Genomic DNA, 23,934 nt, shown 5'->3' on the forward strand with positions numbered 1-23,934 from the left:
GCCTGAAGGGGAACTAAACCCAGGCTTGAGAGCTAAAGGATGTGGGTTGATGCCAAGGAAAACAGGGTTAGCCGAAACCTCGTGGAGATGCCTCGCAGGATGTCACAGGGGAGGCCACCATGAGGACCCAGCTCGCCCTGTGCCAGGTGCTTCACGTCCCCGAGGTTCAGCGGCGCTGCCCGGACTCCCACCGCCGCTCAGCCCACCGTGGCTCGGGCAGCGGGCGGTGCAGGCGGCGAAGCGGACCGGGGGCCGCCCCGGGGCGGGGCGAGGCGGTGGCCGCGGCTCCCCGGGCGAGGCGGGGTGTGCTTCCCGCCCGCCCGCCCGCTATGTGGAGCGGGCCGGGGCGACCGGCGGGGCGCGGGGAGCAGCCGGAGGTGAGGAGGGGCGGTGGGCGCCGTGGGGGCAGCGCCTCGCTCCCTGCCGAGGCTCGGCTTCGGAGTGACGGGGAGGGCAGCGGGGTGTGGGCTGCCCGGAGGCGGCTGGGCTTTCCTTTCCCCGCGTGTGTCCCGTCGCGCCGTGGCCCGTTTGCCGTCCTTTGGTACCGTGGGGAGCGGGCGGCGGCGGGAGGGTCCCCCCGGGCCGGCGCCCCCAGGGCGGTCGGGGGTCCGCGAGCAGCGGGGAGCGGCTCCTCGGCGGGTTTAGGCTGCAGTGGCTGATGGCTTCCAAAAAAACCAACCCCAGCCCCTGGGTTTGTGTTACTTTTAGCCGTGTTTTGAGGCCGTGCGTGTTGCTGCGAGGTGTGTTGGCACAGTCTCCCTACCTTTGTTTGTGGCTGCTGCTGTCCCATCTTTTACAGCACTAAAAAGCATCCTTAGAAGTAACTTTTTTATTTTACCTTTGTGTCTGCTTCCTCGTTGTGTGTCGCATTGTACAAGCCCAGGTACGAGTGCAGTGTATAAATAAAGGCTGTAGGAGTGCTAACGCTGCCACATTTTTTAAAGTACTTGTAACAGGAAGCGGGATAATGTTTGGCGTAAATCTTCTTGACCTAGTAGAACACTGCAGAAACTATTTCTGTATTTATTTATTGCATAAGGATGATCAAGCAAAGGCTCCTTTTTTTAACTGTTCTTATGACAAGAGCAAGGTTTTGGGTGATGCCTGCAGAAATACCTGTATCAAACCCAGCAAGGAGTTGCTGCTCTAACAGTCCCAGACCTGTTCTGGCCGCTTCCTAGATAGCTCTTGGCAGCAGCCTGTGGAGCCATAGCTTGGTAGGAGCGAGCTATCCATTAAAAACTACTATGCTGAATCAAGGTTCTGGTTTATTTCCAGCAGCAGCTCTTAAGTTTGGAGAGTTTCTTCAGGGACTCAAGCAAGCTGCTGGATGTGTTTTGTTTTTCTTCTTGAGAAATTCAGCACCATGCACTTATTTGACTTGGACGATTTGTATGTGCTTGGATCCTCAAAAAACAGGCTAAAAGGTCATGAACAAAAGTTATTTTAGAATGCAGAATCTTTAATTGAGATATTTTAATTCACGTTTTAAATTAATCCTTAAATGAGAAATACCTATTACTTTTTTTTTTTGTAAAAAATATTACTGATTTTCTCTCTCCCTCTGAGAGTAATACTTTTTTTTTTTTGTTAACACTTTGCATAACTATTTTTGATACATACAGTTTTATCTGCATGAGCCGTTTAGGTCCTTTTAAATGCTTCTTAACAGTACTTTGAAATGATAATGGAAAATGAATCACTTACTTTGGATTTAAATAAAAAATGGGTGACCTTAAAATTCTTATTACTTTATAATGACAGGTATCAGGAGTTGAAATGACATAGAAAAGTCCTCAAAGAACAGACTGCGAAATTAACTCCTTCCACTTGATACTGAAAGAAGGTACTGTTTTTAATTTATTTGAATATTGATAAGATCTACTCCTTTCAAGGTGGTTTGGATACTGTTGTTGCCTCCAGTTTGACGTAGAAGAAGATGGATAGGTAGCACTTCACTGTACTAGAGTCAACCAGTAGTGGCCAGTTATGTACAGCTACAGAGAGTATTTTTGTTTCCTTCCTCCTGTTCGTTGGTGAAAGTTGGGGCAGTACCTGAATTTGAAGAAATACACTTTCTTCAAATTCAGATTTAGAACAGTTAGTACTTTGTCTCAAGGCTGAACTGGAATTTAGCTTGCAAAGACTGAACTGTTGCAGGCTTCTTTGTGAACATTGTTTGACTGCATTTTGATGTAGCTTTAACATAATGCCCTGGATAATGGGTTTTCCTTAAAGGTACAACTTTTCTGTAGTTCTGCAACTTGCAGGATTGTTGGGAAGGAAGACATTTGAGGTCAGAAGTTACTGGTCATCACGTCAGTGTCAGAATACCCCAGTGGATAACCAACTTGACTGGTCTGATAACTGTGATATTTATAATTGATCACAGCCAGTTATAGATTCTGCGAGCTTCTTGAGAGTGCTTTGTGCATCATGTTGTGTGACACAGTGTTTGTGCATGCCTCTGTAAAATGATCAACTGTATTCTGTTTATATATTGAGTATGTTAGACAGGAAATTTGTAATCTCAGGAAAGTGGTAGACTTGAAACAAGTCTGTTAGAAATTTTAGCATGCTTTGCTGTCATGCTTTAACTGTTTTTGGTAACTTCAGCCACAAACGTTATAGGTGGTGTGGGATTTTGTTTATTGTTGGCTTTTTTCCCCTTTATTTCTTAAAAGATTTCATGTGCATTTTTCCTTCAAGGCCAGAAAGCTTTGAGCTGAAAACAGTTTTCCAGACTATGTAGACAGTGTCATCAGTGAAACTGGAATTCTCTATACATGGAATTTTTGAGCTTCTGTCGTTTTATCCTGGGGGCATTTCATAGTGCTGAGACTGGGATAGGAGGCACTACCAGGCTAAAGTTGTTGAGTATGTGATCAAACATCTGCTTTCTAAGCAAAGTTTGTTGTTTCACATTTGTGGTTTTTGGGTAGTGTTTCTCTTTGTATTCTGTTTAAGAAAAAATGTAGAAACTTTGTGTGGTCACTTGAAACCTTAGTGACCAGGATAAATATGCTCTGCATACTGTGAGGCATTGCAACTACAAAGTTAGAGGCTTCTTCCTATTTTTACTGCTGCAATAAAAGTTGCACTTTGGCATACAGTATTGGAAAGACATCTGCTCTTGGTACTGGAGGCAAATAATGAGTGCAAAATGTAAAGCTTAACTTGTTGGATTGCTTAGTTGTTATTATCTTGCCCAATGTTTAAGTATGCTTTGTTTCCTTTTAGTGGTTAAATCAGTCTTATGAAGTTGCTTGCCACCTGTGTAATATTATGTTGTTTTTGAGAGAAACTTCATTGTCCAAAGATCTTTGCTAGAATTCTTGGTCAATCTCTACTGCAAGTTTTGTTGTTGCTCTATTAAGTCATCTCTCTAGTGTAGGGAGAGGGATGTTCTTGCTTTTACATTTTGGATGTCTGTAGAAAATTTGGTTTTGTATAAGTATGCTGCTGTCCAAATGATGGGTTTTGTAAACTCCTTTTTCTCCCCTTCCCTGCTTTTTACAGATAAACTGAAACTTCAGGAATGATGATCTGCTCATTGGCAAGTTACAGGAAAAGCATGTATAAGGCAACTAAATAAAGTCTGTGGTATGAGGACTTTGTCAGATAAACTGTCCAAAAGAAGTACACACTCAGAGGCTGTTATGTTAAAGTGTTGAACTCTGCTTTGTGTGTCCCTCCCTACTACCCCAACACTTCTACATGTGAAATGTTTCAGAAGAAGGAACTGGTGTGGCTTATTTGTCACTGAACTACATTGCATATAAAAGTAAGTCAAGGCTTACTTTTTCAGGGAATATCTTTTCTTCCTGCCATTTCTAGTTAGGTAGAAAGCAATATTAACTAGGACCTTTGCAATGAATGTTTTGCAATGGACTGCTTCATTTGAAACCAGTTTGCTTTAGAGTGAGAGGCAGCAGCACACAGTCAGAAGCTGAGGAAAGACACGACAGCTAAATGCAGACCTTAACTTACAAGGAGCTGTCAGAAGAAAAAGGATTTCAGTGTTTTCCAGCTGGCTGACAGTAGAAGGCTTGGGGAGATCTCTGATGACACCTTGCCAAAAAAATGCAGGTGCATCTGAGAGGGGAGTAGGACTTGATTAAGGTTTAGAGGTTTCATGGAAGCCACTTGCAGGCCATGAGGGCAGTGTGTGTCTGTTTAGTCATGTCTTTGTTGGAGAAAACTGAAAACAAGACCTGAGGTGTGAAGTGAAACTACAATTATGGACACTTTTCTTTTGTGTCTGACCACAGCAATTCATATTAGCTGCGGTTTCTACACATTTGACTTTAGATGCCAATTTAAGTGCCAGGTCACACTAAAGTTAGTGTGCTTATAAAGAATTGCCTGTTATCTGCTCTTAGAAGCAGTGATGCTTCAGTCATACAAAAACAGTTCAAGAATGAAACCTCATACATCTCTCTGATTGTGTCACTTGTAAGCATGTGGAAAGACAATCAAGCTTAGTTTTTAATTATGTGGTATAGCTGAAATCACTATGCTAGCATAATTCTTCTGTGCTTCAGGGTTGTGTGGGTTTTTTTTAGTTAACTGTGCTGGTAAAAGATAATTATACTTTATGCAAGAATTATTCCAGTAGAATAGTTCTAGTTCAGGAAAAGTTCTAGTAGAAAGCTGAAGACTAAGCAGCTTACCAAATCCATTTTTTCCTCTGCAAGATGACTAATGCTTCTTCTGATTTTTTTTTTTAGAAGTAATGTAGGGTGCAGAGGACAGTGCAGCTTGAACAGTCTTACCCCAGCATTTGAAAAAGCTTCTGTTTTGCAGCAAAATATGACACCTGTAGTTTTGCTCATTGGTCATCTCATTCTACTGATACCTCTGTTCAGTGCTGGTAGGTTACATACTTCATTGAAATTACTATTTTAAAAAAGAAAATCTGCAAGAGATAAGTTGTGTATATTTAGTAGGAAAGAGATACCAAGAGAAAGTAGCGGATCTGGGGTTTGTTTCTGCTTCAGCATATTAAAAATAGCTGAGTGCCTCTTCTGGGATTGAAATTGCATGAGGGATGGCATGGACAAATGGACATATTAGTTTTTAAATCTAGCCACATAAACTTAGGGTACTGAGGCTTTCATTAGCATCTCCCTGTTTCTTAGGAAGAAAGTCCAAAGTGATTGGCTTCCTTGACTGTAAGTTAGCTGTTGAATGCCTTAAGAAACATGCTGTATCTCTAGTCTTGAAAGCAGTAGGGCTGAGTTTCCTTTGCAATTAATTAGTAATATTTTTAAGATAGGCCTAATTTTTCAGTAAAGTTCAGAACTACATAAATTAATGATGCTTGTCTTGCTACTCTTGGCATAAGCAGTCTAATATTAGTCTCTGAATTAGTTTAAGCTACATAAAGACCTGCTTGGAAATCTTTAAATTAGGTGATAGTAAGATACTGAAAGGATTACTGAAGACTTTTTTTTATTTTGAAATGGAATCTGTTGACTTTGTATTTATACAGTCATTCAGCAAGATTTTTAAAATCAGTTCAGCCAGATGTTTTGCAGTTTCATAGGAATTTTCCTGTTGCATACAGAATCACAGAATGGTTTGGGTTGGAAAGGTCCTTAAAGATCATCCAGTTCAAGCCCCCTGCCATGGGTAGAGACACCTTTCACTAGACCAGTTTGCTCAAAGCCCCATCCAACCTGGCCTTGAATACTTCCAGGGATGGGGCATCTGCTTCTCTGGGCAGATGTATGCAGAAGTTAGAAAGTTTTACAATCTACTTTATAGCCCAGTGGCTAGCTCTGTGTTAAAATGGTATTCTCCAGTAAGTTTTTGCTTGCAGATTTGGGTTCTTGATAACTTTTTGCAGTATCTGTCCTACTTTCTCTGATATTTTTGGCTGATGTTTAAAGAAATGCTTGCTAGGCTGCATGATTGTGTCATATCAACTTGTTACACAGACATAATTATAAAAATTCAGTTTATGCTGACCTTTTATATGATGTTCAGAATAATGGGCCTTCTGGATAAAGGTGCAAATATAGTAAGGAAACAATACATTATAGTCAAGACTTCTTAATCTAAATACTGTGCCTTTCCAGATTTTTCTTTTATTGTAACATGTTGGTTTACAGACTTCTTGGATATGTTGAGGTCTTGATATCATTCCATACTGTCTTTGGCTTCGGGTTAAGAAACACCTGGTTTTTTAACCCTTGATTTGTTTTTGGCCCCACAGTCATAATGGCCAGAGTAGTGTCAGGAGCTCTACACTGCTACTGTTTGCACTGTGCTTTACATAGGTAGTATTCACATTAAGAATCTGGAAATTCTGCAGAAGTACTAACATGCTCAAATAACAAGGACACGACAGGTGAGTTGGGAAGCTTGGAGTTGCCTGGTGAATCCCATGGATCTAATACTCTGGTTTGTGCTGAGGGTATTGGACTTGCATGTGCTTGTTACCGAATACCTTAATAGAGGGAAGTTGTGGCATAAGTTTGTAAAATGTGTGTTTATGTCTTCAACCAGAAGGTGCTAAACAAACAAAAAATAATAGCCTTGTGATGTTTTAATGGTAAATTGTTACAGAAGGTTTATTTTCTAATTCTGTGTCACTTGGGATGGATATTGATACTTCTAAAACATATAAGTGTACAGATTAAAAGCATTGATAATTTTTATCTTTTTTTAATAGAGGAATGTGTTCTTTGTGATTACTTTGTGCTTGTTGGAGAGCCTACAGCTATTACTTGCCCCATTATTACACTGCCAGTGCTTCAGTATAATTACAATCTGACGTGGTATAAAAGTGGTAGTGCTACACCAGTAACTACAGAGACAAATGCCAGGATCCACCAGCGAGAGAGCTTGCTTTGGTTTGTTCCTGCAATGCTGGAAGATTCTGGACTTTATGAATGCGGTGTAAGGTAAGGAAGGAAGGATGGAAACAATTGGGTTGCTAATGCTTGCAAGTTTGATAATGTATTTGTGGAACTTGAGCATACAAAACTTTTTTTGTTTTAGATAGAATGCTTCAACAGTTATAAAGCACTATTTTGACCATGCTTTATGTTTCTGCATGATGCCTTTCTCTTCCACCTATTTACCATTGCAAAAGTGGTTCATACAGAAGATTCTTTATCTTGAAGCATGATAACACTAACAATGTGGAGATTGCTTTTTTGTTCGTTTTGGATGAAGCATAAGGTCACAAGAAAACATCTTCACTGCTTCAGCTTTTCCTGTGTTCAAATTGCTGTTTGATACTGACAGATCAGAAGAATATTTTGTTTTCTTCATAGAACATGGCTAAATGGAGCTAAGAGTTTGCTAAAAGGAGCAAACTCTGCATTTTGTGCAGTATCACCACACACAGATTTTCTGGAGAGCTTAGCAACTTCTTGCAAATCTTATTAGAAATTTGCAAATTAAAAGGCAGAAAAGCTTTCTTATGATTTATTTTAAAATATTACCAGATGTTACTGGTCAAAAATGAGAATGCAAATCAAGAGCAAAGCAATGTGCTGGACAGCTTTAGAGACAGTGAAAATGATGTGTCAGTAATACTACTCAAACAATCTGAGTGCACAGAGAAGAAATAAAGGGAATAGATTCTTTGTAAAGAACCTTTATCTAGTTTTTTTTGGTACTTTAAAGCTCTTGCTATATCTACAGCTCAGATTAGTGCACTGGGCTTAGCTACTTCAGGTCGTCAAATCTTTTTATATAATGGTTGAAATTCACTGTGTGCTGAACAGGAAATTAATTTTGGGAAGACAGACAGAAACTGCTCCTTTCCTCGTGGTCTTGCCACAACACACTGAGAACAGCCAATACAGGCTTTTCAGGTGGCCCAGAATTTGTTTTAGTAGTGTGTAGTTATGTGTAGTGGTGTGCATACAGTACACCAGTTATCCTGGAGGGGTTTGGGTTGTGAATGTAGTAACAGTGATCAGCAGAAACTTCCAGTGTCATGGGCCTTTGCACGTTCCTTCTCCAGAGCTGACAAATGAAGCTGAAATTTGAAGTCAGAAGACATGTAATCCTCTCAAAGCTACCTAGTTATATAATTTTAATTTAGTCTTTCCTGCTGTGCTTCTAGTCGCTTGAGCTATGAGATGTGTTCCTGTGGGCACCTCACATCCCTGGCTTGCATAATGTCAGCAGGACACAAAACTTGCTAATGTTCAGTTGTGTTAACTGTAGGCAGCGTTTTGTGCATCAGTCACTTAAACCTTAACTGGAGTTCTGAGAAGTCCTGACATCCCCTCTGATGCTTCCAGAGCAGACCCCACTTCTGCTCACAACACAAAATCAGAGCTTATTCCCATCTCTTGATCTGGAATGGGGGTGAGGGGCTGAGGATGGTATTTATGAACTAGGAGGATACAGCAGGCGTGTTTGAGACAAGGCTGGTGAAGATGCTGAAGTCCCTCTCTGTAAACTCCTTGACTTGCTGGAAAGCAGGAACCTTTCTGTTAATGACCTGACTTGTCTGCTGTTCTAATTACAGGAGCCTTAACCACTCTAACAAAAAAACTATAAATTTAACAGTTTTTAAGAATGATAATGGCTTGTGTTTTAATGGAAAAATGAAGTTTGAACAAAAAGTGATGAGCACAAATACTGGAAAGATTATATGTCCTGATCTAGAACAATTTAAAGATGAAGACAATAATCAGCCTGAAGTACATTGGTATAAGGTATTTTGCATGTGTATTTCATATATACAAGATACAGTATGTATTATTTAAAACGTCTTGTGGAGTACCTGGGAAAAGCTGCTTTTGGAAGGGAAGGTTTATTTTCTCTACAGTTTGAGCAAGGCATGAGTGTGAATAAGATTTGTGAAAATCTGGTTCATTCGATTATTTCATGTAGATAATAAGTTTTAAAACTTGTATGTTTCTGTAAATACAAGGCTTTGGATAATTATTTCAGTTTCTCAGAATATTAGGCATGTCCTATCTGTTGACCATGCTGTGGTATTCTTATGCTGCTTGCTTTGGTTCTATGAAAATACTCTGTAGACTGTGCAAGCTTAGAAGCACGTATTTTGTCTATGTTAAGGTAAAATTATGAAGTAGTTCAACTCTTAATTCTGCTGCTGGTATTAAAGCAGCTACATGGGCCATATATGTAAAATAACCTTGGTGCTGCACCTATACATCTTTTGAGATGAAGGGTTTCTCCACTGCTTGTAGGTCAAGGAAGAGAAGGAAGTTTTTTGCTGTATTCACATTGCCACAGAAACCCAACCAGCACAAGGCACTGCATCACAGTGAAGCAGGGATGCAGGCATGTATTCTCATAAACTCTGCTACATGCATAATAACTTCTGTTAGACCTGAGATGGATAACTGCCATGCTATTAATGAAGGCAGTGAATTAAAGCACAGCATTTGAAAACTGAAAGGATTGGCTGCAGGGATTTTTTAAAAAAGTGCAAATGGAGCAAGATGTCATCAGGCTTCATATTAGATGGTAGTGGTGCTTGAATAAGAACCCACATAATGGCTTTCAAAAAAGTCAGTATTTGGCAAGTATTTTAATAATCAGTAGAGTTAAGTAACTTATTCAATTGTCAGGTTTTTAGTTCCCTTAAGTCACAAGTACTTTTGATGTATTTAGGAGTGTAAGTCTGGATTTCTTGAAGACAAGCGACTTCTTTTGGCAGAGGGTGAAAATGCTGTCTTGATTCGTAACGTGACTGTGCAAGATAGAGGAAACTACACGTGCCGTATGGTGTACACCTACATGGGAAAACAATATAATGTTTCAAGAACCATAAGTCTGGAAGTTAAAGGTGAGTGCATGAGGTTATTCTCTTTTTGGCTCTGCTGTAAATATTTGTATGCAGGCATAAGATACCTGGCATATTACCTTTCAGCTCTGTGAAATTAGAGTTGCAAATCTTCTTTAATTAATTTATTCCTGAATATAAAATTAAAATACAGTGAGGGATGTTGCTATCCTTAAGGATTGCTTTTGGGGAAGAATTGTCATGAGGAAATGAGTATTGCGGGCTTAGGAATGAGAATTAGAGGAAAGGGGTGGTTACTGAGGTGTGAGGACATTCTTTTTGCTGAAACAAATAATGGACCATTAAATTAAATACATTTTAAAATAGAGTATTTTTTCTGAGACTATCACAGCAAACCACCTTCTTGCATCCCTGCTGGTGAATTTGCTTACAGAGTTCACTAGAATCTCGGTTGGTGGGAAAGGAGATGTGACAAGCTGTATAAATACTATAAAGTTAAATCTTGCTGTAGAAAGGATTGGCTTACTGTTGCCACTTAGTTGTGCTTTTCTGCACACAGGATGTGGAACTGGCTGTCTCACTCTCCCAGTAGTGTCATTTATTGCTGTTATCATTGTGATTGTGTCTTTGTGGGCAGTACTGCTGGTGACCTGACTAGTAACATGGTAGTCGTCCTATCAGAATAGTTGGCTGGAAAGAGCATGTCCATCTTTTTAGATTAAATCAAAATTCTGACTCAGGTAGATGATATAAGAGCACTGGGTTGTTAGCAGCCAGTCTAAACATCATGCAGAATGATACAATTCCAGCCCAGTTTAAGCATGTGTTTATTTAAACTTGTACTTAAATAAATATTCACTTAAATAAATTATCCAGGAGGTCATTGATACAATCCCTCTTTTTCTTCCTTATCCATCTCTCTGAAAAAGTTAATTGCATTTTTTGGTTTTGTCTTTTTCTGGTTGTGTTACTGGGAGTTGATATAAAACTAAATTTGAGAATTTATTTTTTTAAGTATTTTTAAGGTAAGCTAAAGCCTTTTGTTAACTTGGGAGCTAAAAGAGAATAATTTGGAGAGAGTACAGCAAATGTCTTATGAGATATTTCTGTTGTAAATTTGAAACTGGTAGTAAGTATGACACTACAATAGTACCAAGCAATAAAACCAAAACCACTGTAAAAGTGTCAGTTGAAGTGAGTTGTGGAACTCTTCCTGCCTGAAGTTTTTGTTTTTTCTTTGTTTTGATTAGAAAAACCACCGCAGATAAAACCAGAGTTTATTTATCCGAAGAACAATACAATTGAAATAGAACTTGGTAAGTACTGACTATTTAAGAGGTTATTAAGTGAAACAAAGCTCCTGGTCTTTGTGAAATAACCTGTGAACAGTTCCATGGACTTCAGCAAGTCTGGGAGATTAACATGTGGATTGAGGATATCTGAAAGACAGATGAGAGATGATAGAACATGATTCCCACAAGTAGTTTGTAGGGGGAAATAACTGTGTGCCTAAGATTGGAGTCTCTTGACCAGCAGTGTTGTGCGGGATGAATTTATTTATCTATTTATTTATTTATTTATTGTTATTGTCATCTGTCCTTTTTACCGCTTCTCAGTGTCCCTGTCTTGATGTATCTTCAGTATCTGTGGAAATATTGCCCCCCTATTACATGGGGACTAGGTGAGACACTTTAAAGGAATTTAAGGAAATTGGTTTGTCCAGTACCTTTAATGGGATACTGGAAGAAAAAAAATAAATCTTTGCTCCTATTAGATGTCTGGCTGTAGTGCAGACTATTTAAACACCTGCATGAACGTGGAAACAACTGTATGATTTTTGAATGAGAAATGGCATGAGAAGGCTGTGCAGAAACTTAACAGTAAATTTATGAATGCATGGAAATGGAGAGCATGGAACATGCATTTGAGGGTTTTTTTTCCTTTTGAAGAACTGTGCAACACACTAAACCACATCTTTAGAAAAATTCATTATCATGATGGAAGGACAGGAGGGAAGAAATTGGGGAGCATCTCTGATTTCTATGCAAACTCTTGTTCAAGTAACTGCTTTGCATGTGAGCTAAAGGTTTATTCCATACTTTTGTTAGAGATTATTCCTTGGTAGAAGCATCTAGATCTGATGCGGTTCTAGGAAATGAAACACTAAGATCTTTACATAGGTGAACTGAGACAGCCCACCTTCTGCTATCAAATCATAACTTCCATGGGTAAAATACAGAAGGAAAGGAATCCAAGAAAGCTGCTTACCTTCCTGTATGTGGAACTCTCTGAGGTACATTGGAAACAAATGTTTTGCAACTTGATTTGCATAATACTGAGGCATTCTGTAAGATCTGGACTCTTGGTGGCAAAGGACCTGAGTGACAGGTGAGCTTGCTCTGGGAGTAGAATGTGTCAATATTCAGAAACCATCCCAGTGGACAGTGTTGGCCAAAAGACTCTGATGTGGAGTAAAGATACACACGGTCCCTAAGAATGGGGTTCAGCTCCAGGGTGTAGTTGTCTGCACGTGGGTATCTGCACATGATCTAGCATCCTTACCCCATGCTGTTATTAATGGGGGCTCAACTCAGTTACCTACACATGGAGTGCTGTTTTGAGCAGTCTGGCTACTCTAGCAGTGCAGATTTCTTGAAGATCTGGAGTCCTGTCTGACAATTCCATATAGATACCTTGGATGTTGCCATAGTGTGTACATGCAACTGATTTGAGCCCTGGAGATCTTTCAGTGGAGTCGGGAGAGCGATTCAGTTAAGGTATCTACTTCAGTGCGTGGACTTCAGCAGAGCTGAACTCTGTTTCTAGCTTAGACGTCTAGCTTACATGTAGATGTGAACATTTAGACACCTGCATTTAGGGTGGAATTTATATCCAGGCACCAAAACTTAGATTACAAATGGATGAGTTTTAGGACTCTGCTTTTCTTAAGGTATTTTTTTTTATATCCCTCCTTTCCCCAACTGTTCCTTAATCACTTGATCCTGCTTCTATTACAAGACCTTCAGTTGCTATGTTTAAATGTTTTTTCGTAGGCTCTCATGTCGTTATGGAGTGTAATATATCAAGTGGCATAAATGGCTTAATTCCATTCTGGCAAGTTAATGATGAGGATGTTGATATCTTTGATAAAACCTACAGGGAACAGTTTTATGAGTAAGTATCCTTATACATTGAATTATAAGTGCATTTGCAAAGCTGACCTCCAGTCAAATATCAGTAGTCATTGAAAGACTGATTAGAAGTCTGCATCAAACACAGTATATTCTTTTTGCTTGGTTTATAAAAAATGACATTGACATTTTATTATAAATACTGATGTATTTGATACAAATGTAATGAAGCAATCATATGTAGATTTTTATAATCCTGTTGTGAAATATAATTTTGTAATACTTGCTTATGCATTTGTTCTTAGGTGATTTTTTTTTTATAATAGATTAAAGCCCTCTATCCTTAATATGGAAAGGATAGATTGTTCCAAAACAAAAAAAATCACCAAACTTAGTTTTTTTTGTGAAGTTGGTCCTTTTCTGAGTACAGACACAGTTGCTAATCCTCAAGAACACAAAGCAGAAGCTCTTGTTGCAGGACATTTAAATTTGGATTTTCTATGTTCAGGAAAATAAAATTAAGCTGGTAAAACCAGCAATTCTTTAGGGAGAGCAGGACTTTTCACTCAGTAACTGGTCTATGCTGTAACAAAATGTGGATGTACTCTTTGCTTTCTCATTGTATCAATCATTGCTGTTAAACATAACCCTTAAAATCTAGTGCAAAGAAGAAAAAAAATCTCAGCTGATTAGTTCACATTCATGGAGAAGCATTGTCTTCTCCACCAAGTGCTGTCATCAGTGCAGATTATGGAGAGTTAGGCAGCAGACTGCTTTTAAAATTACCTACTTCATTCATCTGTATCTGGCCTCTACTTTGTCCTCAGGTTCTTTAAGGGGGAATTACTACTTTCGTTATAGATCTGTATACTTGTTGTTTGTCTATAAATGTCAGGGCCCCAGCTTATGGTCTATAAGGCACAACTAAGTCCATTATTCTTCAGGACATGAAATTTCTTACCTTTACCAGTGTAGCTGTGTGTAACTGTTTATAGGGGTAGTATCTTCAGCTTCTTCTGAAACCTTATTCTGCTCTTAAACACATCTTCCTGAAAAGCATTTAAGTTAAAGCACTTCTCTCTTAAGATTTGTGGCTTGCTTGGAAGTGATCTCCATTTCTAATCACTACCCTGCCAGATAATTTTCCCATGCCAGAGATGGAGATGTGCAAAATACATCCTATGCAAGTTCAAAGCAAGTTATCCAATATCAGAAAAATTAATTGCAATATTAATGTTTTATTTCATAAAATAGTAGCAGTTCCTGAGCGGTTAAATTTGTGAAGCATTCTCTGTAGCAAACTACACTGTAGCCATGGCCAACAAAATGGACTTGAGGCTTACACCTAGGAGGTAACTCCTGTGCTGGGAGGAAAGTTAGAACTGACTTGAACAAATCCAAACGTGTTGCAAAATGATGACGTTTGTATTGGCATCCTGTGACAGAATTTGCTGGCAATTATTTATGTAATAGAAACTGTTTCTTCACGGTGTCCTGCAAAATGAGTTCTCTTCCTTGAGTACATCAGGTAATAATATTACTTTGATATATAGAGTAGAATGCCAGTTTGTATGTACCTTCCCATTGTGGCCTCTCTCACCTTATTCTTGTAAATCTATCATAGAGCAGGATGGTTTTAGCAGGATATCATACTGTATCTTCAAGCTTTTTGTGGCAATAGCTATCAGACATAAAGGTATTATCACCATGTTTGTTGTCATTTCACACAAGGGTGAATTTTGTTCATCACCATTTTCCAAGGTGGTTGTCACCATTGACTGTGAGCAATGTGGGCTCTGGGAGTCTGTTAGAGTGCTTAAAAAGGTCTCTGCTTCATCATCTGTGTAAAAAATCCTGGAGGGAGATTTTTCTCTTGCCACTTTTATTACTAGGTATTACTGGTTTACACAGTCTTTCATTCACAGAATCATTCAGGTTGGAAGGGACCTGTTGAGATTGTCTAGTCCAACTCCCTTGCCTGAGCAGGGCCAGATAGAACAGGGTGCTCAGGGACGTGTCCAGTTGATTTTGAATATCTCCAGAGGTGGAGAGTTCACAATTCTGGGAAACCTGTTCCTGTGCTTGACTATCCTGATAGTAAAAAAGTGTTCAGATGGAATTTGAGATGGAAAAGTGTTTCAATTTGTGCTCATTGGCTCTTGTCCTGTCAGTGGGCACTACTGAAAGGAGCCTGGCTCCCTCTTATCCTCTCCTCCCTCCCATTGAGTATTTACACACATTCATGAGATCCACCCCCTGCCCGTGAGCCTTCTCTTTTCTAGGCTGAGCTCCCTGCTCTCTCATATGACAGATACTCCAATTTCTTAACATTTTCACTTCCTGCACAGGACTTGCTCAGCAAATCCATACATCTTGTATTGGGGAGCCCAGAACTGGCCTCACTGCTTCAGGTGTGACCTCACCAATGTGGAACAGAGGGGGAGGATCGTTTCCATTAACCTGCTGGGAGTGTTTTTCTTAGTGCAGTCCAGGATGCCTGGGGTCTGGTTATCCCTCCTCAGATGCATTTTACTTTGAACTTTATGAGGTGTTCTGTCAGCCCATTTCTTCAGCCTCAAGGTTCCTCAAGATGGCAGCTCTTGTATCAGCATCCCTTTGAGTTTTGTATCACCTGCAAAACTGCTAATGGTGCACTCTGTCCAACTTAGAAAAAACAAAACAAAACAAAAGCCCCAAAACCCCAAACCAATCAAGAACCCAAGATCTTCTCTGTTCATGAAGCTGTTTGTTAAAGGGGTCTATTTACTGTGCTTCACTGGCTTCTAAGGTTTATAAAGTTAAAAAACGAATGTTCTTTTATTAGTGGATAGATGAATCTATCTCATACTAAGTACAGATACTCGGTTTCCATACAGATGTTTCTTTTTTACCCCTTTTTGATGACAGAGAGGGGTTGCCTCATGGACTTGCAGTATCTGGAACAAAATTTAACATTTCAAAAGTGAAAGCAAAGGATTATGCTCACAAATTTTTCTGTCACTTCATATATGGTTCTCAGCAATTTACAGCCTACATCAAATTGGAACGCCCAGGTAAGAGATCTCTTCTTGATAAAATGATGACCAGTATACTTCTCAATTAGTTTGACAACACCCTACTTAAAACTAAAGCTGTGTGATAAAGGGGGCAGTGCAGCTCAGTACCTTTTGTGAATTTTTTGTCATATTCTTAGCAAAATGAAAGAAGATAGCACTTTGATTTGCTTTGTCCTCTCACATTCAGTACTTTAGAAAACAATAACGAAAGACTCCAATTTATTTGAAGCAAGTAGGAGACTTCGATGGAATACTTTGCTTCATTTGACATACTTGTACCTAAAGAAGCATGTGGATCAGAGGATATTGTTGTCTAGAAGAGCAGTGGATACGGTCACTTCTTTAAAAGAGCTGGGTAGAAGACATAGCTTAGTATGGAACAGACTGTCAAAAGAACATGAGTGTGTATGTGGACCTGGTTGTCCTATTCTGCAGTAACAAATAATGGGGTGAGATTGCTAGGAGAAAGAAAAAGAACCTGTATGGTAGGGAAAAAAATGTAACAATGGTAGTAATAAAGAAATTAAATAGATGGCTTGGAAAGGTTATGGACTTTTCATTACTGACTGATACATGTGCTGTGTTAACCACCTTCTAGATAGGCTTATGCATGTAGATTGAGAGCATCCTGCCACTTGGAGACCTCAGTTTGGTGCTCAGAGACCAGGATAAGTTTGACTTATTCCTAGCAAGCATAAATTTTTCTTTTTAGTAGCTGAACTGAAAGATAAAGTACACATTTTTTTTTTAAATCTAGCTGCAGAAGGGCCTCTGGTGAGCTTGTTTTGATTTGACTTTGTCAATTGTGAGCGAATCCCCTGACAAATGTTCCTCCCAAACTTACCTCTAAGGGGCCGCATTGTAAATAAATTATTGACTGAAAGTGGATCTGAGCTCTAACTTACTACATAACTATAATTTCTTCATGAAGATTATCAGGGTAGGATTTAAACTCAGAAATTCCTTAATATGCATTAACTAAAAAATGCATTTTGTGGAGGGTGTTTGTATGAGGACAGTAAATAAGAAGGGTTAATGACAGGTCATTGAAGAGGCTACAGACAACTAGTTGGTCTGGGGAGAATAGCATGGTCAGGAAAACACCTCCCCACCTCTGACTTCCTTGCTTTCTGACAGATAACATTTTGCACAAGAATTCTCACTCTACCGCTGTGCTGGGACATACATCAATATTTTATTTTGGTGTTTATTTTGGTGTTTGGTGAAAAATAGCCTCATTCGTCACATTGTTAAGGTATTTTTTTCTCTGAAAGATAAAAATAGGCTTGACAAATAACAGTATTTGAAGAAAGCACACGTGAAAAAGATTCACCTATTTATTCTTTCTTTTTTTAAAAAATATTTTAAAGACTAAACAGTTTTGCCCATTTCTTGTCTTTCCCTGATTCTAGTTTATAACTGTACTTCGTTTATTTGTTTTCTTTTATTCCACTCTACTGCAGCGCAAAACATTCAGGGTTACTTAATTGGAGGAGGAGTTTCCTTGGTATTTTTAGTATGTTTTACTCTCTTTATCTACAAGATCTTCAAAATTGATATTGTGCTTTGGTATCGGGACTCCTGCCATCCTTTCCTGGGGAAAAAAGGTATGTTTGTGTAACAATGCTGAGTGTTGTATTGAGCTTCCATCTTCCTTTGCAAAGCAGTGAGTTAACCTCATGGAATGTGATTGGTCTTCCTTGGAAGTTTTGAAAGGATAATATGTTTTTAAGATGTTTAGAATTAGTTCAGATAACAAAAGCATGATAAACAATGATTCAAGTGGGGCAAAAACCCCCAAAGTTTAGAGATTTTTGTTTGTTGGTTTGCTTGCTTGCTTTCGTACCTTTAGAATTCATTTTTATATGTCCTATTGCTCATTCCTTAGTTTCAGATGAGAAGATCTATGATGCTTATGTTCTGTATCCAAAGAATAGAGAGAGCTGCTTGTACTCATCAGATATTTTTGCTCTGAAAATACTGCCAGAGGTCTTAGAAAGACAGTGTGGATATAACCTCTTCATATTTGGGAGGGATGATTTACCAGGAGAAGGTAAGATATCTGAAGAGAAACTGGACTTGAGTTTTCTTTTTGACCTGCAAATACAATTGAGAAATAGGCAATAAGATGGGATTCTAAATATCTCTCACCATCAGATGAAATATGATTCTCTTACTCACTTTGATGGAGAATGAGAGATAGAGCACTAGGTGCTTCCACAACATCTCTTTATCTCAGCCTAGACATCTAGAGATGGAACAATGCTAAAGGGAAGAGAAGTTGAAATTTTGGTTGTGAATGATGACTAATGGCAGGAAACATGGAAAAGTAGGTCTTGTGAGCAGTGTGAAAAAAGCCTATTGCTTTGAGGTGCCATTTAAAAGGATGATGTCTCTATTGTTTCATTTTTATTTGCTCTGAGATTTGCTGTAAAACCAGCAGGATGCAATAAAGGATATAATGGATGCTTAGACAGTGCAGATAGAAAAAAACCAAAACTACACCAAGTTACCAGGAACAATCAGCTGTATCAAAGACTATTTGTCCCTTGTAAAAGTTCGTAGAAAGCCTTCCCTTCCTTACAAGACTTAAAAATCCTTGTGGATTAAAAATCCTCGGGGTGTATATGTGCATCAAATTTGGTATCCGGGACTGAAAATTACAAAGCCTATCCCACTGACTGCTTCCATGAGGTGAAATGATTAAAGGCTTCTGAATCCTTCGGGTCTTATGACTTTAAAAAGATAATACTGAGACTGAATAAATTTGAAGAGTAGGCCAAAACCAGAAGGTTTTGTTTAAAAAACAATTGTGTACAAACCTACTTACATGAGGTGGTCCGTGGATCCCTTCTTTTTTTTTATATTTGAAGGATTTTGGTAGTGGTTTGAGGAGGAAGGGTTGCCTGAGAAGTAGAATTTAAAGTGCTGCTTAATTTTTCCAGCTTGAAAAAATGGAATAATCTGTTTTCAGGGTTGAGCCATATGGCTTTTGTGTGGTATTTACCATATTTTACTGTGTGAGACTTAATTGACTGGCATGACACTGAAGGGAGGATTGTTTTCTTTCTCTTCTACTTACATCTAACAAAAGCAGATGAGCATATCAGAACAGGCTGTTTAAGGTAAAAGGTCCTGTGGTTCTGGAACTTGTTTTTTTGCATTTGTACCTATGATGGCAATAAAATGGCATTAGCAAGATAAGTAGTAGATAGTTGGCAGCTCTCCTTTGTTTATGCAAAACAAGAAAATAGACATGCAGTCTGATGGGGTCACATTGTTGCATTGGCCAGATCTCTAGGGTTGGCTAACCCAAGGTAACTGCTTGCATGCTCATATCCTGTCCCTATTTGTGATGTAAAGTGTGTTGGCTTAAATATCAAACAGTGAATGAGCCAGCTGCAAAATGTTGGTAACATAACGTAGAAAGGTACAATCTTATTTTTGCACAACCTTTTTTTTTTTTTTACAGCTGTGATCAGTGTTGCTGATGAAAAAATCCGTCAAAGTAGAAGAGTGATAATTGTTTTAGTACCAGAGCCCTCCTGTTACAGCATTCTAGAAGATGTGTCTGAAAAGCAGCTAGCCATGTATAATGCTCTTATCCAAGATGGCATTAAAGTAATTCTCATTGAACTTGAAAAAATACAGGATTATGCAATCATGCCAGAATCCATCAAATATATTAAGCAAAAGCATGGAGCTATCCTATGGAAAGGGGACTTCTCAGAAAGGTCTCACTCAGCAGGTACCAGATTCTGGAAGAAAGTGCGCTACCACATGCCATCCAGAAAAAGTGAATCTCCGTCAGGTTTGCATTTGTTACCAAAAGACTTGAATTCGCCTTAAATAACAAAAGGGAAATGACACTTACTGACCAATTCAGTTCACATAGTTGGTGATGGACTGACTGAAGGTCACACGTATCTGTTTTGTGCAATCTTATCCAGATTTTCTTAAGTGAAGGTACTACAGCTTTATCTACAGATGTGAATCTTTTTTTCTTCTGGCTGGATCAACAGAACAACTTGAAATATCATCAGCAGCACATGTAGGAAGCACACAAGTACTTTTCCAAGAATTGCACTGTGATTTGGTGGAATTCTCATAGTCTTGAAAATAGAACGGCAAAGAGACTATTAAAAAACCCCCAGAAAACTTGGTTTTTTACAAGTAAAGTCTGAATATGAAGAGAATTATATTAATTATAATCATGATATTATGGAATGGGCATGGTTGATGCCAGTAAATATTTGTTTCATCTTTTTTAATGACACAAAACTTTTCTTTGTTGCAAGTTTGTTATTTGCCTTGTTCAGTTTACTGAAAGATGAGTTCCCCTGTGGTACTGCCTCAGTGTGCTATCATCCAAGAGAAAAGGTAAGAGACAATCCCAGCCCCCCCCAAGTGCTGTTGAACCTGAAAAAGCATACTCTTTTCTGGTCTTTTTTACATTTTAAAGAACGGTGCCATTTTTAGTCACTTGTCGCATACAGACATTGGAAAAATACCTTTGTAATGCTTTATTGAGTCAAAAAATTAATCTCCACTGGACTTTTTTTTTTCCAATTTAGTGGCTTAATGTATTTTTTTACCCAAGTGGAACAATTGGCTAATGACACAAGAGTCTCTCATGAGGCTACGGGATGATTGACTTTGCCTTACCTTAAGGACCACATCAAGGGGCTTCAGGGCACCCATTTCTTGTGGGTTGCTGGTGCTGAAGAAGAGCAGATCTTTCCTCCTGTTCCTGGCCAGAGGGCGGGCTCTAGCATTTGTCAGCTCTGAAAGCTGAAGCTGGCTGAACAGACTAATTTGTCCTTTTCCTTGAGTTAATGTTCTCCCAGATTAGTGTTTTCCTGGCTCCCAAAGAGTTCAGAGTGCAGTCAGAGAAGACGTGTGATGAGACCATGCTTTTCAGCTCCAGGTATTCTTACAAAACAGAGCTAAAATAGCATTGCTGCTCAAGTACTCCTTGAAATGAGAGAGAGAGAGAAATGCCCTGTGTTACCCCCTGCAGCTGCTTGCTTTTGTCCTTTCTCTCTGCCCTGATGATGTAAAGAATCAGCAGTGACTGTGTACTGGAGGCTGCAGTCACAGTTTTCCAAACAGCTGTTTGGGAAATGAAGTTGTTAAAACTTAGTGTGTATGTTGAATCCTTTATCTTCCATTTTAAAGTTTTTTTTACAGTATTACGTATGCCACAGCTTTTAACTCTGAAGTTATGTTTGACTTGTGTGTAGGCAGTGACATAGTTTGCAACGTTCAGTTCTTTTTTCAGGGCAGGGAATTGACTTGATTGATTAAAAAAATTAATTATCAGACCTCTTTCATGCTATATTTATAGCTATGAATTTTATAGAAAGAGGAGATGAAAGCCAAATTGCCTGTGCTTTCAGTCTGTCCTTGAAAGTTACATTTTTAAGCAATGAAATTTTGTTATATGGAAGCTTCAGGATTTGACTGTTACTGCCTCTAACTGCTGCTTGCAACTCTGAATTCCTATCTGTGTCCCTTGCAGTACTTTTTGCTCTCCTCCCATTTAAACTCCAGCCTATCTTTTCCCATGCTGTTCCCTTATCTTGAAACAAGCAACTTATTGCTATATCGAACTCCATCACTTTCCAAACTCTCCTTGAAGGTTGTTGCTAATACAGTATTAGGCAGAAATTTTTCCTTTGGTATCTCCACTTGGTCATCTGAAAGAAATCAATGTTCTGCATCCTTCAGAAGTCATCTATTCATTTGGACACTGCAGTATTGGCTTTTTCTTCTTTCACAGCTCAAGCATTTTTCTTTTGCCTCCATCCTCAACCAAACAAAACTGATCCTTATGTTCTGCCTGATAAGTGACAAAACCAGTGAAAATGGATTCCTCTCCCACCTAAATTGCTTTGCTTGCTGGAAACTTGAAACTCTGACTCTACAGACAGTACCTTCTGAGCTTTGAGTTGTGTATGTGTTTGGCCAGAATAGAATAAAAATCTCTTCATTTCAGGATAGGAGGGGAAAAAAGTGCATTTGAAACATAGACTATTTCAAATTGTCATGGTACTGAAGTGCCATATCTGTATAGACCAATGCAAAGGCTTATAGTCTCTTCTCATTCTTGTTTTAGTCATGAGAGAAGTGTCAAGGGAGGATCAGTCCTAGTCATAAGTACCACATTCACTTAGCTGCTGCACACAGTCTGCTTTCAAATATGCTATGTGTTCATTGGCAGCCTGTTGTAGGGTAAAAGAGCCTTAAGGTCCATCTGAAGTTACTGAGAACCATCTGAGCAAGGCTGATTGTTATGGTTCACATCAATAGAAGAGTTATATAGGACTGAAGCCATATGGTTTGGTCACAGAACTCTTCTGTAAGAAGATCCCTGTATCAAATTTGAAGACCAGACACTGGCAGTATGGTATTCGTACTCTGAGGACTAGGGTGTAATACTGACATTGTGCTTCCACCTTGACAGCTCACGGTATGCAGTCCAGCCAATAGAGTTCCAGCAACCTCAAGCCTCCTGAATTACTTCTGCTGACTGGAATAGATTGAATGGAAAACTGCTACTTGTTATCCCTACCTTTAGGGACAGGAAAGTTATTTTACTGAGCCAAAACACTGTTTTTTGAAAAATATTTGTTCCTTTTGATATACTTACACAAATGATGCTAAAGTTTTCATGTGTGTTATGTAAAGGCACTTTGAAGAAAGGTGCATTTTTAAATTCAATAAAGGCACTACATAGTTTTTTCATACGGCACTGTTGTTTTTCCCCCCTCATTCCTCCACTGAAACATGCTGAGAAAAACAGCAAGCAGCAGTTGGGACTCAAAGTCTTAACAAGACTGCTGCAGTAATCTTCATTCAGGCTGCTGAACCATTGGCTTTATCTGGTCGTGGCATAACATTAGCACTAACCACCTTGCCCTGTCTGGGCAAACAGGAGCTGTGAGCTTGGCTCCGTTATGTCCCGTGCTCTCCTTGCAGCAAGGTGAAGGTAAAGCAGCTCCAAGGTGCCGCGTCGCTCTCTGGGACCAGCATGGTTCCCAGCAGTGTCCCAGTGAGCAGTCTTCTGCTGCAGCTCCTCCAGAGCTGGGGAGAAATGCAGGAGACCTCAAATGGAGGAAATGTGTGAGAGGCACCCTTCTCTGCTTGACTCCTGGGGCAAGTGCTGACTCTCATCTGCTGGGGGAAAGCCACAGCCTTTGCAGTGGGGCTGTAGGGACTGGTCTGGAATAAGACTGCATGTTGATTTCATAGGGGCTAATGTGCTTACCATAGGGTGTAAAGTATCATTTCCAGTCCTAATAGATAAAATGATCTATACTTTTTGTGCTCTGATTGTTTTGAACTCCTTGAAAGCTGTTACTTGATACCTTCTTCTAGTACAAGTAATGCCAGCTCTGTTTACTTGCTCATTTAATACTGGACTTGTTTTTTCATGCAAGATAGATAAAAAGATAAGAAAGCCATTAGAGAAGTTTTTCTGAAATGAATTTTTATATACCTGTATAACTCTCACAGTGGGGAGGTTGGGGTCTTTTTTGAGTCCAGGAACTTCCTTTAACTTCTGTCTAACCAGCAGCAGTAAGTCTAATTCTGTGTTTGCATTGTCATGTGAAGTTTCCCAAATGAAGTGTTTTCAAGACCTGTATTGATAATGATTTTGCTTCTTTTCAGGCCTAATCTGTATTATACATCTGTCTAACCCAGGCAAGGGATCAGGCTGTAAATTAATGTATGTTTGAAGGTTCCGTGCGTTTGTTGCTTCACCTTAGGAAGGGGATCACTGTAAGAATCACTTCCATGCTGGCAGCAGCATGGCATAAATTCTTTTTAAACAGGAGCTGGTAGATGACTTGCTGTTCATTCCCCACCTCTTCCAAGATGCAGCACCTTTGAACTAAGTCTGCCTACTTAGAGATTAAAAGATTGGGGTGGGAAGGATCAAGTCAAAGAAAATCACTGTTCCCTGGTAATTGCACTCAGCATGGTAATGCACTCA

At 39.3% G+C, this 23,934-nt stretch overlaps 1 protein-coding gene across 7 annotated transcripts; it reads left to right on the forward strand.

Annotated features, from left to right (window-relative positions):
• The first annotated feature begins 266 nt into the window (after positions 1-266).
• Positions 267-22,697, forward strand: IL1R1 (interleukin 1 receptor type 1). 7 transcript variants are annotated; one of them, XR_003532876.1, is made up of 14 exons: positions 267-377; positions 1,765-1,846; positions 3,520-3,784; positions 4,731-4,873; positions 6,677-6,911; positions 8,498-8,687; positions 9,616-9,790; positions 10,999-11,064; positions 12,802-12,922; positions 15,787-15,932; positions 17,399-17,542; positions 17,824-17,988; positions 19,408-20,315; positions 22,402-22,697. XR_003532876.1 is itself a non-coding variant. In XM_027674948.1 (13 exons), exons 4-13 carry the CDS (start codon positions 4,813-4,815, stop codon positions 19,782-19,784), a joined length of 1,680 nt encoding a protein of 559 aa, XP_027530749.1. In that variant the 5' UTR covers positions 267-377; positions 1,765-1,846; positions 3,520-3,784; positions 4,731-4,812; the 3' UTR covers positions 19,785-21,619. The 7 variants fall into 7 exon arrangements, 6 of the variants coding, with proteins under 6 accessions (XP_027530749.1, XP_027530754.1, XP_027530750.1 ...); XM_027674948.1 differs by lacking the exon at positions 22,402-22,697 and having other exon boundaries at positions 19,408-21,619; XM_027674953.1 differs by lacking the exon at positions 22,402-22,697 and having other exon boundaries at positions 6,680-6,911; positions 19,408-21,619.
• Positions 22,698-23,934: the final 1,237 nt, after the last annotated feature.

Source organism: Neopelma chrysocephalum, unplaced genomic scaffold (genome assembly GCF_003984885.1).
Source record: "Neopelma chrysocephalum unplaced genomic scaffold, ASM398488v2 Primary Assembly neopelma1_25, whole genome shotgun sequence".
NCBI lineage: Eukaryota > Metazoa > Chordata > Aves > Passeriformes > Pipridae > Neopelma > Neopelma chrysocephalum.

Coding starts and splice junctions, on each gene's coding strand:
- IL1R1 (XM_027674948.1), top strand. CDS start 4,813: ATGACACCTGTAGTTTTGCTCATTGGTCATCTCATTCTACTGATACCT. Junction 8,688..9,615: donor CTGAAGTACATTGGTATAAG/GTATTTTGCATG, acceptor TGATGTATTTAG/GAGTGTAAGTCTGGATTTCT. Junction 12,923..15,786: donor TACAGGGAACAGTTTTATGA/GTAAGTATCCTT, acceptor TTTTGATGACAG/AGAGGGGTTGCCTCATGGAC.